General features: G+C 46.4%; 1 protein-coding gene across 9 annotated transcripts in view; it reads right to left on the bottom strand.

The window, feature by feature from the left end:
- tnr (tenascin R (restrictin, janusin)) overlaps positions 1 to 14903 on the bottom strand; it is a 153135-nt gene that overhangs the window by 75972 nt on the left and 62260 nt on the right. For 8 of the 9 annotated variants that reach the window (XM_048539986.2, XM_048539987.2, XM_048539984.2 and 5 more), the window contains 4 exons: positions 12433 to 12816; positions 7569 to 7684; positions 6946 to 7096; positions 81 to 350 (listed from right to left, as the gene is read on the bottom strand). In XM_048539986.2, the coding sequence (XP_048395943.1) occupies positions 81 to 350; positions 6946 to 7096; positions 7569 to 7684; positions 12433 to 12816 (921 nt within the window). The remainder of the gene's footprint in view (positions 1 to 80; positions 351 to 6945; positions 7097 to 7568; positions 7685 to 12432; positions 12817 to 14903) is intronic. The other variant, XM_048539990.2, reaches the window with a different exon arrangement.

Raw genomic sequence — 14903 nt, forward strand, 5'->3', positions numbered from 1 at the left:
CACGTAGCAGAGACATAGGTATGCATGCACTCAGATGAGTATGTTCATAGACATGCAGACAGGTACAGGGTCGCCTTTACCTGTGGTAAAGGCTGTTGTCACAATCTGACTCTGTCCGCCATCGTGAATGCCTGTGACTGACACCTCATACTGAGACGCGGGTCTCAGATTCTGCAGGGAGAACTGGCTCAGGCTGGGCTGCAGTTTTAACACAGTCTTCTCGCTTGCCCCACTGATGAGTCCGTATGACAGTAGCACATAGTCCACATGGACTCTCGGAGGTGTCCATTCAACAAAGGCCACAGTATCAGCCACCTCCCTGACGATGATCTTATTTGGCCCATCAGTCACTGAATACAGGAAGAAACAGGAGACAATATGCAATACCCTGCTTAATAAAGGCATGAACACGCAAACATTGGGGGCCAACAAGAGGACCATAGGACATAGAATCAGATATAGGCCATTCAACCCTTCGAGTCTGCTCTACCATTCAGCAAGATCATGGTTGATCTGATAAACCTCAACCCCACACCTATCCCTAGAACACTTGATTCCCTTACTGATTAAGTACATTCAAGGCTGAGACAGATTTTTAACGACCCCAGCCTTAATAGGTCTCTGTGGTAAAGAATTTCACTGATTCATTACCCTCTGAGAGAAGAAATTCCTCCTCATCTCTGTCTTAAATGAGTGACACCTTATCCTGGGATCACGCTGTCTGGTCCTAGACTCTCCTACAAAGGACAATGACCTTTTTGCATCTATCCTGCCAAATCTCCTAAGAATCTTGTATGTAGATCACCTTCTAAATTCTTCTAAATTCCCATGGGTACAGAGCTAACCTACTCAACCTCTCCTTTTAAGATATGCCTTCATACCTCTCTCAATTTAATGAACCTTCTTTGGGCTGCCTCCAATGAAAGTCAACCTTTCCTTATTACAGGTGCCCAGAACTGCTCATACTATTCCAGCTGCTGGTCTGAGAAATATCTTTCACAGTTGTAGCCAAACTTTACTTTCAGATTCTATTCACTTTGAGGCAAAGGCCAAAATTACATTTGCCTTCTATTACCTGCTGAACTTGGATGCTGGTTTTTGTGATTCATAGACAAGGACCCTCTGGTTTTGTTGCTTCCTGAAGTCTTTCTCCAATGAAATAATATTCAGTTCCTCTATTCCTCCTACTGAAAAGCATAACCTCATATTTTCCCACACTGTATCCCATTCCACTCATATTAATCTATCGATATCCCTCTGCAGGCTGTTTGTGTTATCCTCACCACCTGTGTTGCCGACTATTTTCATGTCATCTGCAAACTTGCCAGTAACACTTCAACTTTCCTCGTCCAAATAATTAACATATGTTGTAAATAAGTGTGGCCCCAGCACTGTCCCCTGTGACATACTGCTCATACTGAAAATGCCCTCCTTATCCTAACTCTGTCTTTTATTATTTTGCAAATTCTCTCTCTGTGTTAATACACTACCTCCATGGGTTCTTGTGTACTGAGAAACGGAAGGAAATGAAAATGAAGGATCATGCCCCACTTTCTCTCTTCATTCCCAGTGTTTGGATAGCCCAGACAGGGTCAGCACTAGGGATTCTCAAGTTTTATAACATAGAACATAGAACAGTACAGCACAGTACAGGGCCTTCGGCCCATGATATTATGCCAAACTTTCACCCTAATCCAAAGGTCTATCTAACCTCCACCCCTACCTTATACTATCATCCATATGTCTATCCAATAGCCGCTTAAGTGCCCTTAATGAGGCCAGCTCCACTACCTTCTCTGGCAATGCATTCCACGCCCCTACCACTCTCTGAGTAAAAAACCTACCTCTCATGTCTGCCCTGCATCTACCTCCACTCACTACAAAACTATGCCCCCTCGTAATAGCTACCTTCACCCTAGGAAAGTCTCTGGCTGTCCATTCTATCTATACCTCTGATCATTTTATACACCTCTATCAAGTCACCTCTCATCCTTCGTCATTCTAAAGAGAAAAGCCCTAGCTCTCTCAACCTTTCCTCGTAAGACTTTCCCTCCATTCCACGCAACATTCTGGTAAATCTTCTCTGCACCTTTTCCAACGCCTCCACATCTTTCCTCTAATGAGGCGACCAGAACTGGACACAATACTCCAGATGTGGCCGAACTAGACTTTTGTATAGCTGGAGCATAACTTCATGGCTCTTGAGCTCAATCCCTCTATTAATGAAAGCTAACACACTATATGCCTTCTTAACAACTGTATCCACCTGGGTGGTAGCTTTCAGGGAACTGTGAACATGAACCCCAAGATCCCTCTACTCCCCCATACTGCCAAGAATCTTCCCGTTAACCCAGTATTGGGCTTTCAAGTTTGTCCTGCCAAAATGAATCACCTCACACTTTTCAGGGTTAAACTCCATCTGCCACTTCTCAGCCCAGCTCTGCATCCTTTCAATGCCCCTTTGTAACCTAGAACAGTCCTCCGCACTGTACACAACGCTACCCACCTTCGTATCATCCACGAACTTACTAATCGCACCCTTCCACTCCTTCATCCAAATTATTCACAAAAATCACGCATTGAAGAGGACCCACTACAGATCCTTGTGGTGCACCACTTGTAACTGAGCACCACGTTGAATATTTTCCGTCCACTACCACTCTTTATCTTCTAAGAGTCAGCCAATTCTGAATATAATCTGCCACATTTCCCCCATCCCGTGCCTCCTCACCTTCTGCATGAGCCTACCATGAGAAACTTTATCAAACGCCTTACTGAAATCCATGTATACCACATCCACTGCTCTACCTTCATCCACATGTTTCACCACCTCTTCAAAGAATTTGGTAAGGTCTGTGAGGCATGATCTACCCCTCACAAAATCCATGCTGACTATCACGAATCAAACTGTGTCTTTCCAGGTGATCATAAATCTTATCTCTCAGAGCCCTTCCCAATAATTTGTCCACCACTGATGTAAGACTAACTGGCCTGTAATTTCCGTGGTTATCCCTATTCCCTTTTTTGAACAAGGAAATGACTTTTGCCACTCTCAAAGATTCCGGCACTATTCCCATGGACAGTTAGGACGAAAAGATCATCGCCAAAGACCCTGCAATCTCTTCCCTCGCTTCCCATAGAATCCTTAGATAAACACAATCAGACCCGGGGGACTTATCTATCTTCAACTTCCTCAAAATTCCTGGTACATCTTCCTTACTAACATCGACCTCCTTTAGCCTACCAGCCAGTTTCACACTGTCCTCCTCTACAACTAGGCCCCTCTCAGTTGTGAATACCGAAGAAAAGTATTCATTAAGGACCTCTCTTATCTCTTTAGGCTCCATGCACAAATTTCCTTTACAATCCTTGATCAGCCCTACCTTTTCTCTGGTCATTCTCTTATTCCTCACGTACATGTAAAAAGCGTTGGAGTTTTCCTTGATCTTATCTGCCAAGGTTTTCTCACGCCCCCTTATAGCTCTCCTAAGCTCTTTCTTCAGCTACTTCCTGAATAACTTGTGTCCCTCTAGAACTTTTTCCATTCCTTATTTCCTGAACCTTAACGTAAGCATCCTTTTTGCTGAGGGCGGCACAGTGGCTCAGTGGTTAGCACTGCAGCCTTACAGCGCCAAGGACCTGGGTTTGATTCCAGCCTCGGACAACTGTCTGTGTGGATTATGCACATTCTCCCCATGTCTGCATGGGTTTTCTCCAGGTGCTCTGGCTTCCTCCCACAGTCAAAGATGTGCAGGCTAGGTGGATTGGCTATGCTAAATTCCTCGTAGTGTTCAGGGTTTGTGTGGGTTCTAGAGGGATGGGTCTGAGTGGGATGCTCCAAGGGGCAGTGTGGACTTGTTGGGCCGAAGAGCCTGTTTCCACACTGTAGGGAATCTAATCTAACCTAATCTAATCCTCTCAACCAGTCGTTCAACCTCTCTTGAGAACCAAGGCTCCCTTACTCAGCCATAGCTTCCCTACCTGTTAGGAACAAACATATCAAGTGCACCAGTATGCATTCCTTAAACAATCTCCACATTTCTATAGTGGTCCTCCCTGACAGCATCTGTTCCCAATTTATGTTACCCAATTCTTGCCTAACAGAATAGTAGTTACCCTTCCCCCAATTATAAACCTTACCCTGCTGTATGTACCTATCCTTTTCCATGACCATTGTAAAAGTAACAGAGTTATGATTGCTACCGCCAAAATGCTCTCCTACCAACATATCCAACACTTGATCTGGTTCATTGCCAAGCACAAATCCAAAGTGGCCTCTCCTCATATTGGCCTATCTACATACTATGTCAGGAATCCTTCCTGAATGCACTGGACAAAATCCACTCCATCTAAACTATTACAATTAAAATGCTTCCAATCAATATTTGGAAAGTTGAAGTCACCCATGTCCACAACCGTGTGACTTCTGCACCATTCCAGTGTCTGCCTCTCAATCTGCTCCTCCACTTCTCTGCAACTATTAGGGGGTCTGTAAAAAAACCCCAACAAAGTGACTGCTCCTTTCTTGTTCTGGACCTCAACCCAAATTTTCCTTGACAACTGCTGACTTGCTGAGTAAACTTCTTGAATTTCACTAGTATTTGAACCAACTGTGGGATTTCTTCATGGTCCAGCACAGAGTTGACTGTGTTTCTGTAGAAGCAGAGCGAGGAATGCACAAGACTGAGTAGATGCAGCACACTCCATTCCCAAAGCACCATCTCAAAGCAGCTGGGCTTTGTAGACGTTTCAGCTGTTTCAAGAATCCTTCCTCAATACCTATCTCCACCTTTTATTAAATAATTTATCCAACAAACCATTAGACCACGTGGTGTCTCATTCATCCAGTTGTTAAATCACAACATTATCCCTTCAGTGAATCACTTGAGTCTAATTAGGCTATCATCAATTAGGCCCTTTACTGATATCAGAACATTACTTATACCAATTACTGAGCGACACATAAAGATTCAAACCTTACAGTGCAGCACAGACCAGTCATGTCTGTGGTAGCTCATTAAACAAACGATCAGAGCGGTGTCTCTCTCTGCATCATAGAATCCTTACAGTGTGGAAGCAGCTTATTTGTCCCATTGAGTCCAGACCACATCTCCGAAGACCATCCCACCCAGACCAATCTCCCCCTATCCTATCCCCGTAACCTGTATTTCATGTGACTAATCCACCTAACCTGTATATCCCTGAAAAACTACAGGCAATTTAGCATGGCCAATCCACTCTAACCTGCACATTTTTGGACTGTGGGATTCCAGAACACCCAGAGGGAATCCACGCAGACACAGGGAGAGTGTGCAAACTCCACACAGACAATTGCCCAAGGCTAGAATTGAGCTCAGGTCCCTGGTGCTATGAGGCAGCAGTGCTAACCACTGAGCCACTGTGCCGATAATATAAACATTCCAGGCCCTCTCTCCTAATATAAAAATAAAACATGCTGGAGAAACTCAGCAGGTTTGGCAGCATTTGTGAAGACAAAAATGTTTCAAGTCCACTTCCACAGAGTTCTGAAGGAAAATCATACCAGAATCAAAATGTTTAGTATGCGTTGAGTCAGCATCACTGAAAAAGAGACTGGGAGGAGTGTGCAGTGAGTCAACATCATTGTGAAACACACCAGGAGGAGTGCGTAGTGAGTCAGACCGGGAGCAGTGCGCAGTGAGTCAGCATCATTGTGAAATAGACCAGGAGGAGTGTGCAGTGAGTAAGCATCACTGTGAAATAGACTAGGAGGACTGTGCAGTGAGTCAGCATCACTGTGAAATAGATTTGGAGGAGTGTGCAGTGAGTCAGCATTGCTGTAAAACAGACTGGGAGGAGTGCGCAGTGAGCCAGCATCACTGTGAAGCAGTTTTGGAGGAGTGCACAGTGAGTCAGCATCACTGTTGAATGGACTGGGAGGAATGCGCAGTGAGTCAGCATCACTGTAAAATAAATTGGGACAAGTGCGCAGTGAATTGGCATCACTGTGAGGCAGATTGGGAGGAGTGCACAGTGAGTCAGCATCATTGTGCAGCAGGGTGGGAGGAGTGTGCAGTGAGACAGCTTCGCTGTGAAGCAGACTGTGAAGAAAGCGCAGAGTCAGCATCGCTGTGAAGCAGATTGGGAAGAGTTTGCAGTGAGTCAGCATCCTTGTGAAATAGATTGGGAGGAGTGTGCAGTGAGTCAGCATCACTGTGAAGCAGGTTGGGAGTGTTGACCTCCATTGGAAAGGCGGTGACTGCAGGAGGTGGAAAATCATTGGCAGAGAGGCCTGTTCAAACTATTCCTACCTGTCAGAGCTGAAAAGTGATGTCAAAGGAAAACAGATTTATGGATCTTTCTTTCATTTCTCTTTTGATCAGCTTCAATTACATAGGCCATATGCAGCTGAAGAGTACAGTTGGGAAATTCAATCCTATAAATGTATAAATCTAAACAATAATTAATTAGAACAGAGATGGCTGAGCAAAAGATGTGTTGCAGCTGAAGCTGGAGCAGGCAGATGCTGCTGAGATCGGTGATGATGATCACTTGGTTAACTGAGAAATTTCACCTCAGAGTTGAAGAAGTGAACTCTGGGCTGAGGACCTACAACATTTCATACAGTGGGAGACTTGCCTGGACACTGTGTTGTGTGCGTGGGAACTACATTCCATTGAGAGTCAGGGTGTGCGTGGGACTCATATCGCAGTGAGAGTCAGTGTGTATGGGGACTGTACCACAGAAAGAGTTGGTGTGTGTGGGAGCCGTATACCTGGGAGAGGAAATGTGTGTGGGATTGTGTCCCAGAGAGTGAGTGTGTGTGACCTCGCCCAGTGAGTGTCAGTGTGTGTGGGACATGTACCCCAGTGAGAGTGTTGTGTGTGTGGGACACATACCCCAGCGACTTTGTGCGTGTAATGTGTTCTCAATGAGCATCTGTTTGTGAACAATGAGATAACTCACGTGTTGATACCATGGCTGTAGCTGGAGAGCTTCTGCTGTGTTCTTTAATTGCGACCACGTTGACTGTGTATTCCTCCCCAGGCCTCAGGCCTGACTGGTTGTAGGCTGTGACAGTACTAGGGAGCTGAAGCACCATTCCACCTTCATTACTCTGGAAAAGAGTTTTGGCTGAATCAGAGAGTATCAGGGTGAGTACTGGGTGTGAGTCAGGGTGGGCGACAGAGAGAGAGTCGGAGAGAGGATCAGGGAGTAAGTGATGGAGTAGGTTAGCCTCCTCGCCTGCAGCCCAGGCTGATCAAAGAACAGTGCCTGAAACAGGTTAGGAGTGGAATCAGGCACAGCATGCCAAGGCCACAGAAAGAATTGCAGTACTGCTGTATACGCCATTAGACCTGCAGAGTGACACACTCGGTCCAATTTTACTTGCATATTTCAAAATGGGTATCAGTACAGAGAGCATACTTCCTTCCAAATGTTACTTTTTTTTTATTTTTCCTCTTGGATTGTGAGGTTGACGTTGGCAATCCCTCTGAGGCTCTGATAGTAATTGGTAATGATTCTGAGCCCAGGCTCTCTGTGCTCATAGGGGAGCGAGGAAGGGACAGAGCAGACGGGTGATTTACCTTTGCAATAAAGCTGATCTCCCAGCCATCAAACGTAAACTGGAATGGTTCCCATTGCACCTCCACAGCTGTTTCCGAGATAGATTTAAAGTGAAGACCATGAGGTGTGGGCAGGTCTGTGGAGAGGGACAGAGTCGTGTTAGTGTCAGGCTGCTCTGGATACAGAAGTGTGACAGTCTCAGCACACTGCATGAGTTCAAACAGTTCACATCACAGCACACAGCATTCTGTCATTCCCACCAGTGTCTTCAGCCTCTTGAGATGGCTGAGGCCCAAGTGTACAATTCAGTTATTGCAAAGCCAACTCTATATAAATACAGGAATGCAAAGATAAACTCACACATCACCACCCAACAAACAACAATCAGAAATGATGGGAGGATCAGTTTTCAGTGTTATTAAGGAAACACTGTACAGTCAAAGGGTCAGTACTTGAGGGAGTGCCGCACGTTTGGAGGGTCAGTGCTGATGGAGTGTTGCAATGTCAGAGGGCCTGTACAGAGGGACTGCTGCACTGTCAGAGTGTGAATGCTGAGGCAATGCTGCACTGTCAGAGGGTCAGTATACTGTGGGAGTGCCACACTGCCTAGAAAGTCTTACTGTGTGAGATATTTAATATTTTCTGGTAAAACTCCTCTGCACCCTCTGAAGAACCCTCACATTCCTTCTAGAATGTGGGGACCAGAACTGGAAACAGTTCTCAAGTTGGGACCCAAACAGAGCTTTACAAATATTCAGAGATAACACGGTGTAGAAGTTCAGTTTTCTGAAGAAGGGCCTCGACCCGAAATGTCAGCTTTCCTGCTCCTCTGATGCTGCTTGGCCATCCAGTGTTCATCCAGCTCTGAGCCTTGTTATTTCAGATTCTCCAGCATCAGCAGTTCCTACACATGTCCATGATGTCTCCTGGTACGTGTCCTGAATATTCTTATTACTCTTCTGTCTAAGTACGTCCTGTCAACCTCAGCATTCGCTAACCCTTAACCCTCTGGTCCCAGTTTTTTCTCCACACCCTTTTAAACTTTATAATTGTGCACAATGTTATTTTTTTGACTAATTGTGAGTTGTCTCATGATCAGCCAAATGGCCTCGTTCTGCACTGAAGGAATTCTGAGCTTTTGTGATATTAGATGCTGAGATAATATTTTACATTAATATCAAGTACTTCTATTTCTGTGACATTATCCAGCTCCAATTCTGCCTCCGTTTCATGGAACCATGGAATCTCTACAGCACGGAAGCAGGCGATTCAGCCCATCGAGTCCGCATAGACCCTCCAAAGAGGGTCCAGACCCAATCTCTGCATTTTCCATCAGAGCCACTATGGGCAATTCAACATGGCCAAGCCACCTAACCCACGCATCTTTGGACTGCAGCTGCTGAAATAACTGTTCCAAGCCAGTCCTGGCTAGCTACTCATTCTTCATTGTAATAAACTTTCTTTTCTGAAAACTCCATTGCCTGTGACTAAGCTTGCAACAAGTCCCATTTCTCAATTCTCCTTACTCGTTGACTATATGTGGCTCCTAGTCAAGTTGTGCTTTTATTTTAAAATGCTCATCCTTGGGTACTGCTAAAAAAAAGACACCTTTGTTTACTTTTACCTGGAGAATGCAATGGTACAACCTGAAACATCTGGAGAGTATAATGATACATTAAACACCTGGAGAATGCAATGGTACAACATGAAACAACTGGAGAATGCAATGGTGCAATGCTGAATACCTGGAGTGCACAAAGGTGCAGCACGAAAAGTGCAGAGAGTATAATGATACAGCATGAAATGTGGAGAGTGAAATCATACAATGTGGAACATCTGTATACAGCAATTATACAACTTGAAACACCCATAGAGTGCAATTGCATAACATGAAATATTTGGAGAATGAAATGATACAGTATGAATCATCTGGAGAGTGAAATGTCACAACATGAAACATCTGGAGACAACAATGATACAGCTGGACACACTTGGAGAGTGCAATGATACAATGTGAAACATCTGGAGGGCATAATGGTACAGTGTGAAACATTTGGGGAGTATAACGATACAGCATGAAACATCTGGAGTACACAACGATACAACCATACACATATCGGGAGTACAATGATATAACATGAAACATCTAGACAGTATATTGATACAACATGGAACATTTAGACAAAGCAGTGGTATAACACAAAACATCTGAAGAGTGAAGAGATACATGAAACACCTGTGTATTGAAAAGATACAACGTGAAATATCTGGAGACTGCAATGGCACAGCCTGAAAGATCTGTACATTGCTATGACACTGTATGAAAATGTGATACTGCATGAAACAAGTGGAGAGTGAAACTCTTCACTGTAGAGGCAGGGTGGGAGTGAGTCTCACAGTCTCCATTCTTATACTCAGCTCTACTCCACACTAATTTCCCCAAACTGAGCCCCTCTCCTATGCTGAGCCCTATCCTCATACTACCACCACCCCCAACTCTCAGCCCCTCCTCCACTGAGGCCCCCTGCTGCACTGAGCCCTTCCCTCATGATGATCCCCTCTTCTTCACTGAGCCCATTCCTCACAATTAGTCCCCTCAGCCATGAGCTCCATTGGCATACTGAGCACCACCCCTGAATTGAGTCCTTCCCCTCATTGAATCCCTCCTACTGTGAGAACCTCCCCCATGGCTTGTTCCTCATCCCTTCCCCCTCCCCTGGCCCTCAGTGTAGCCAGCATTACCTTGTCCACTATCCTGTCCAGTGTAGCCCTCTTGACAGGAGCATGTGCCTTGGTTACATTGCCCATTCTGGCTACAGCTGTTGAGACACCTCAGCTGCCCACAGTCTTCTTCAGTGTATGGTGTCTCACACACACACTCTGCTTCCACACATAGCCCATGTCCACTGCAGTTCCCAGGGCATTACAGCTCACTGCAGTCCTGGCCTGTGTAGCCCTGGTCACAGAGGAAATGGCCATCAACACACAGCCCATGCCCACTGCAGTTGGACTGGCAGCATTGCACCGAACAGCCCTTGCCCATCCAGCCAAGCTCACAGTTACAGCCGCATATCTCCATGCTGAAGTTACAATGAGAGTGAAGTTACAATGTGAAATGTCTGTATAGAGGAATGATAAAACATTAAACACCTCGAGAGTATAATTGCACAACATGAAGCATCTCGAAAGTGCAATGATGCAACATGAATCATCTGGAGAATTCAATGACACACAATGTAATGTGGGGTCCTTGTGATACAGTGGTAGTGTCCCGACCCACAGGCCAGGAGATCAGGATTCAAATCCCATCTACCCTCAACCTGAATCATTACATTTCCCAATAGGTGGATTACGAGACTTCAAGTATCAGAGTGACATCTGCATTTCTCTTCCACCCTGACTTACGGTCTCTTGTGGAGTGTCCCTATCTCTGGACCAGAGCCCTGGGTTCATGTTCCACAGCGTGTGTTATAACACAGCTGAAGAGGTTGATTAAAAATCTCTATTGGTGAAACTTCTAGAGGGCTGCCAGAGCTTGTAGAGAAAGCATACACCATTTACTTACGAGTGGTTATCCATGAGTTGATGGGGACACTCAGCTGATTATTCAGCATAGCGTAAATTTGAATGCTGTATTCAATGCCAGGCTCTAGCCCTGTGATGTTAGCTGCTGTCCAATCCCCTGTGACACGCAGTTCTGACTGTAGCCCATCCACAACGTTGGGAGTGTAGGTGATGAGATACTCAGTGATGATTACAGACCTCTCCCACTCCAGGGCAATGCTATGATCCTTAACACTGGTAACTCGGAAGTGTTGTGGTGGAAACACTGAGAGAGACAAACATCAATGGGTTCAACCATTGAAGACACTCTGGAAATGCGTTTGTGTAGCACTCCTATCCTGATTTAGTCCTTGCCCAAAATAATGCATTCACCGCTCCCCTGAGCAGAAGGTGACAAGTTCTGGGGATGTCACACTCTTCCCCAACACACTCTCTCCACAAAATCAATCCAACCAAATCCTCAAACTTAAGAATACAGAGAGACTTGGCTCAGAATCACGGGGGCCACCAACAATATTACAGGGAGATGGTAGCTAACTTGACAACAATTGATAGTTAGAGGGAAATGGCTCGAATTGATTGTCTCATGCTCATCAGGACTGGGACACAGATCACAACCCAGAACCCCACTGTGAGGCTCTGTCCCACCGTGCCTCTACACTGAGCCCCTCCCCCCACACTTAGCCCCTCCCAAACACTGAGCCCCTCTCTCCCAAAATGAGTCCCCCTCCACCACACTGAGACCCTCTGCACCAGGCTGAGCCCCTCTACCACACTGAGCAGGTCCCCCACACTGAGCAGGGCCCCCATACCAAGCCAGTCGCCCATACCAAGTCCCTCCTTGACACTGAGCCCTGCTCCCACTCTGAGCACCATACCCACTCTGAGCAACACCCCCACACTGAGCCCTGTTCTTATACTCAGCTCCTACTCCACACTAATTGCCCTAAACTGAGCCCCTCCGCAACACTGAGCCCCTCCCCCACACTGAGGACCATTCTTATACTTAGCTCCTACTCCATGCTAATCGCCCCAAATTAAGCCCGTCTCCTATGCTGAGCCCTTTCCTCATGCTGCCAATGTCCCCCACTCTCAGCCCCTCCTCCACTGAGGCCCCCTGCCACACTGAGCCCTTCCCTCATGATGATCCCCTCTTCTTCACTGAGCCCATTCCTCATAATTAGTCCCCTCAACCACACTGCGCCCCTCCCCTGCATTGAGTCCTTCCCCTCATTGAATCCCTCCTACTGTGAGAACCTCCCCCATGGCTTGTTCCTCATCCCTTCCCCCTCCCCTTGCCGTCAGTGTAGCCAGCATTACCTTGCCCGCAGTCCTGTCCAGTGTAGCCTTCTTGACAGGAGCATGTGCCTTGGTTACATTGCCCATTCTGGCTACAGTTGTTGAGACACCTCAGCTGCCCACAGTCTTCTCCAGTGTATGGTGTCTCACACACACACTCTGCTTCCACACATAGCCCGTGTCCACTGCAGTTCCCAGGGCATTGCAGCTCACTGCAGTCCTGGCCTGTGTAGCCCTGGTCACAGAGGCATTGGCCATCAATACACAGCCCATGCCCACTGCAGTTGGACTGGCAGCATTGCACCGAACAGCCCTTGCCCATCCAGCCAAGCTCACAGTTACAGTCGCATGTCTCCACGCTGAAGTTACCATGGCCATTACACATGGGGGCATAGTCAATCCGACCTGGGGAGGGGTAGAGAGAGAAAGAATGAGAAACAGAGAAAGGAGGAAGATTATAAAACACAAGCCCCCACTAATACAAGCAACACAAACCCCAGAGCCAATCCTGGAGAAAGGGGGAAGGGAAATAAGAGAGTGGAACAGTGAAAGATAGAGAGGATGGCAGTGAGAGAAAGAGACTCAGAAGCAGGGAGAGAGATAGAGAGGGCGGCAGACAGGCAGAGACAGAGAAAAAGGGCAATAGAGAGAGAGAGTAGTAAAAAGTTAAAGAGAGAGGGCAACAGCAAGAGAGAAACTGGGTGACAGAGAAAGATGGTGACTGGCAGAGACAGAGAGAGATGGGAGAGAGGAGTATGAAGGACAAAACATCACAGATCAAATGCAAATCCCCCAGCCAATCCAGGGGAGAGTGGGAAAGGGGAAGAGAGGGGATCAATTCAATTCACTAAGGCATGTAAAACTAACATTAGGAAATTATATTAGAGGATTTCTACTTCCCCAATATTAATTGAGGTAATCATACTATACAAGGTTCAGAGAGGGAAGGTTTCTTGAAACATAGAGTTTCTGATATCAATGTGTCGATGGTCCTGCAAGATACAGTACGGTGCTGGATCTAACTGTGGAGAACGAAACCAGATGGGTGTTTTAGGTGGCAGCAGGGGAATATTTCAATGCTAGTGACAACAGCGCCATATGTTTTAAGTTTGTTATGGAAAAGGAGAAAGAAGACATGGGAAAGAGATAATGGGAACTGCAGATGCTGGAGAATCCAAGATAACAAAGTGTGGAGCTGGATGAACACAGCAGGCCAAGCAGCGTTTTAGGAGCACAAAAACTGACGTTTTGGGCCTCGACCCTTCATCAGAAATGGGAGAGGGGAGAGGGTTCTGAAATAAATAGGGAGAGAGGGGGAGGTGGATCGAGGAGAAGATAGGTGGAAAGGAGACAGACAGGTCAAAGAGGTGGGATGGAGCCAGTAGAGGTGAGTGTAGGTGGGGAGGTAGGGAGAGGATAGGTCAGTCCGGGGAGGACAGACAGGTCAAGGGGGCGGGATGAGGTTAGTGGGTAGGAAATGGTGGTGCAGCTTGAGGTGGGAGGAGGGGATAGGTGAATCATTTAAACCAAGTGGTGGCTTGGGGATTGCTTTGCAGAGCACCCACACTTGGTTTGCAAAAAACAACTGCACCTCCCAGTCGTGAACCATTTCAATTCCCCCTCCCATTCCTTCGACGACATGTCCATCCTGGGCCTCCTGCAGTGCCACAACAATGCCGCCCGAAGGTTGCAGGAACAGCAACTCATATTCCGCTTGGGAACCCCGCAGACCAATGGTATCAATGTGGATTTCACAAGCTTCAAAATCTCCCCTCCTCCTATTGCATCGCAAAACCAGCCCATCTCATCCCAGCCTCCCAAACCTGTTCTTCCTCTCACCTATCCCAGCCTCCCACCTCAAGCCACACCACCATTTCCTACCCTGCCTCTTTAACTTGTCTGTCTCCTCTCCACCTATCTTCTTCTCTATCCATCTTCGATCCGCCTCCCTCTCCCTCCCTATTTATTTCAGAGCCCTCTCCCCCTCCTCCATTTCTGATGAAGGGTCTAGGCCCGAAACATCAGCTTTTGTGCTCCTAAGATGCTGCTTGGCCTGCTGTGTTCATCCAGCTCTACACTTTGTTATCTCTGGTCTGGGAAAGAAATAGTTTTGGATTGAGGTCAGGCAGATTTTATTAAAATAAGGCAGGATCTGGCCAAAATTGGCAATAACCACTGCAGGGTAAATCTACAGCAGAGCTGTGGGAGGCATTCAAAAATGTACTGGGGAAGAGTACAGGCCCAACGTGTTCCTTAAGGATGAAATGCAGGAGAAACAAGCCCAGAGAACCTGGATGTCTAGGAATAGTCAGGACTGGGTAAAATACAGAAGAGCAATGTATAACATGTACGAAAAATGCAACATAATGGAGGCCATAGACGAATATAGAAAGTGCTAGGTGGATCTCAAAATAAACAATTAGGAGAGTTAAGTGAGGGCATGAGAAAACACTTGTGGGCAATATTGAGGAGAATCCCGAGAAATTCTACAG

The sequence above is a fragment of the Stegostoma tigrinum genome, chromosome 8 (assembly GCF_030684315.1).
Source record: "Stegostoma tigrinum isolate sSteTig4 chromosome 8, sSteTig4.hap1, whole genome shotgun sequence".
Classification (NCBI taxonomy): domain Eukaryota; kingdom Metazoa; phylum Chordata; class Chondrichthyes; order Orectolobiformes; family Stegostomatidae; genus Stegostoma; species Stegostoma tigrinum.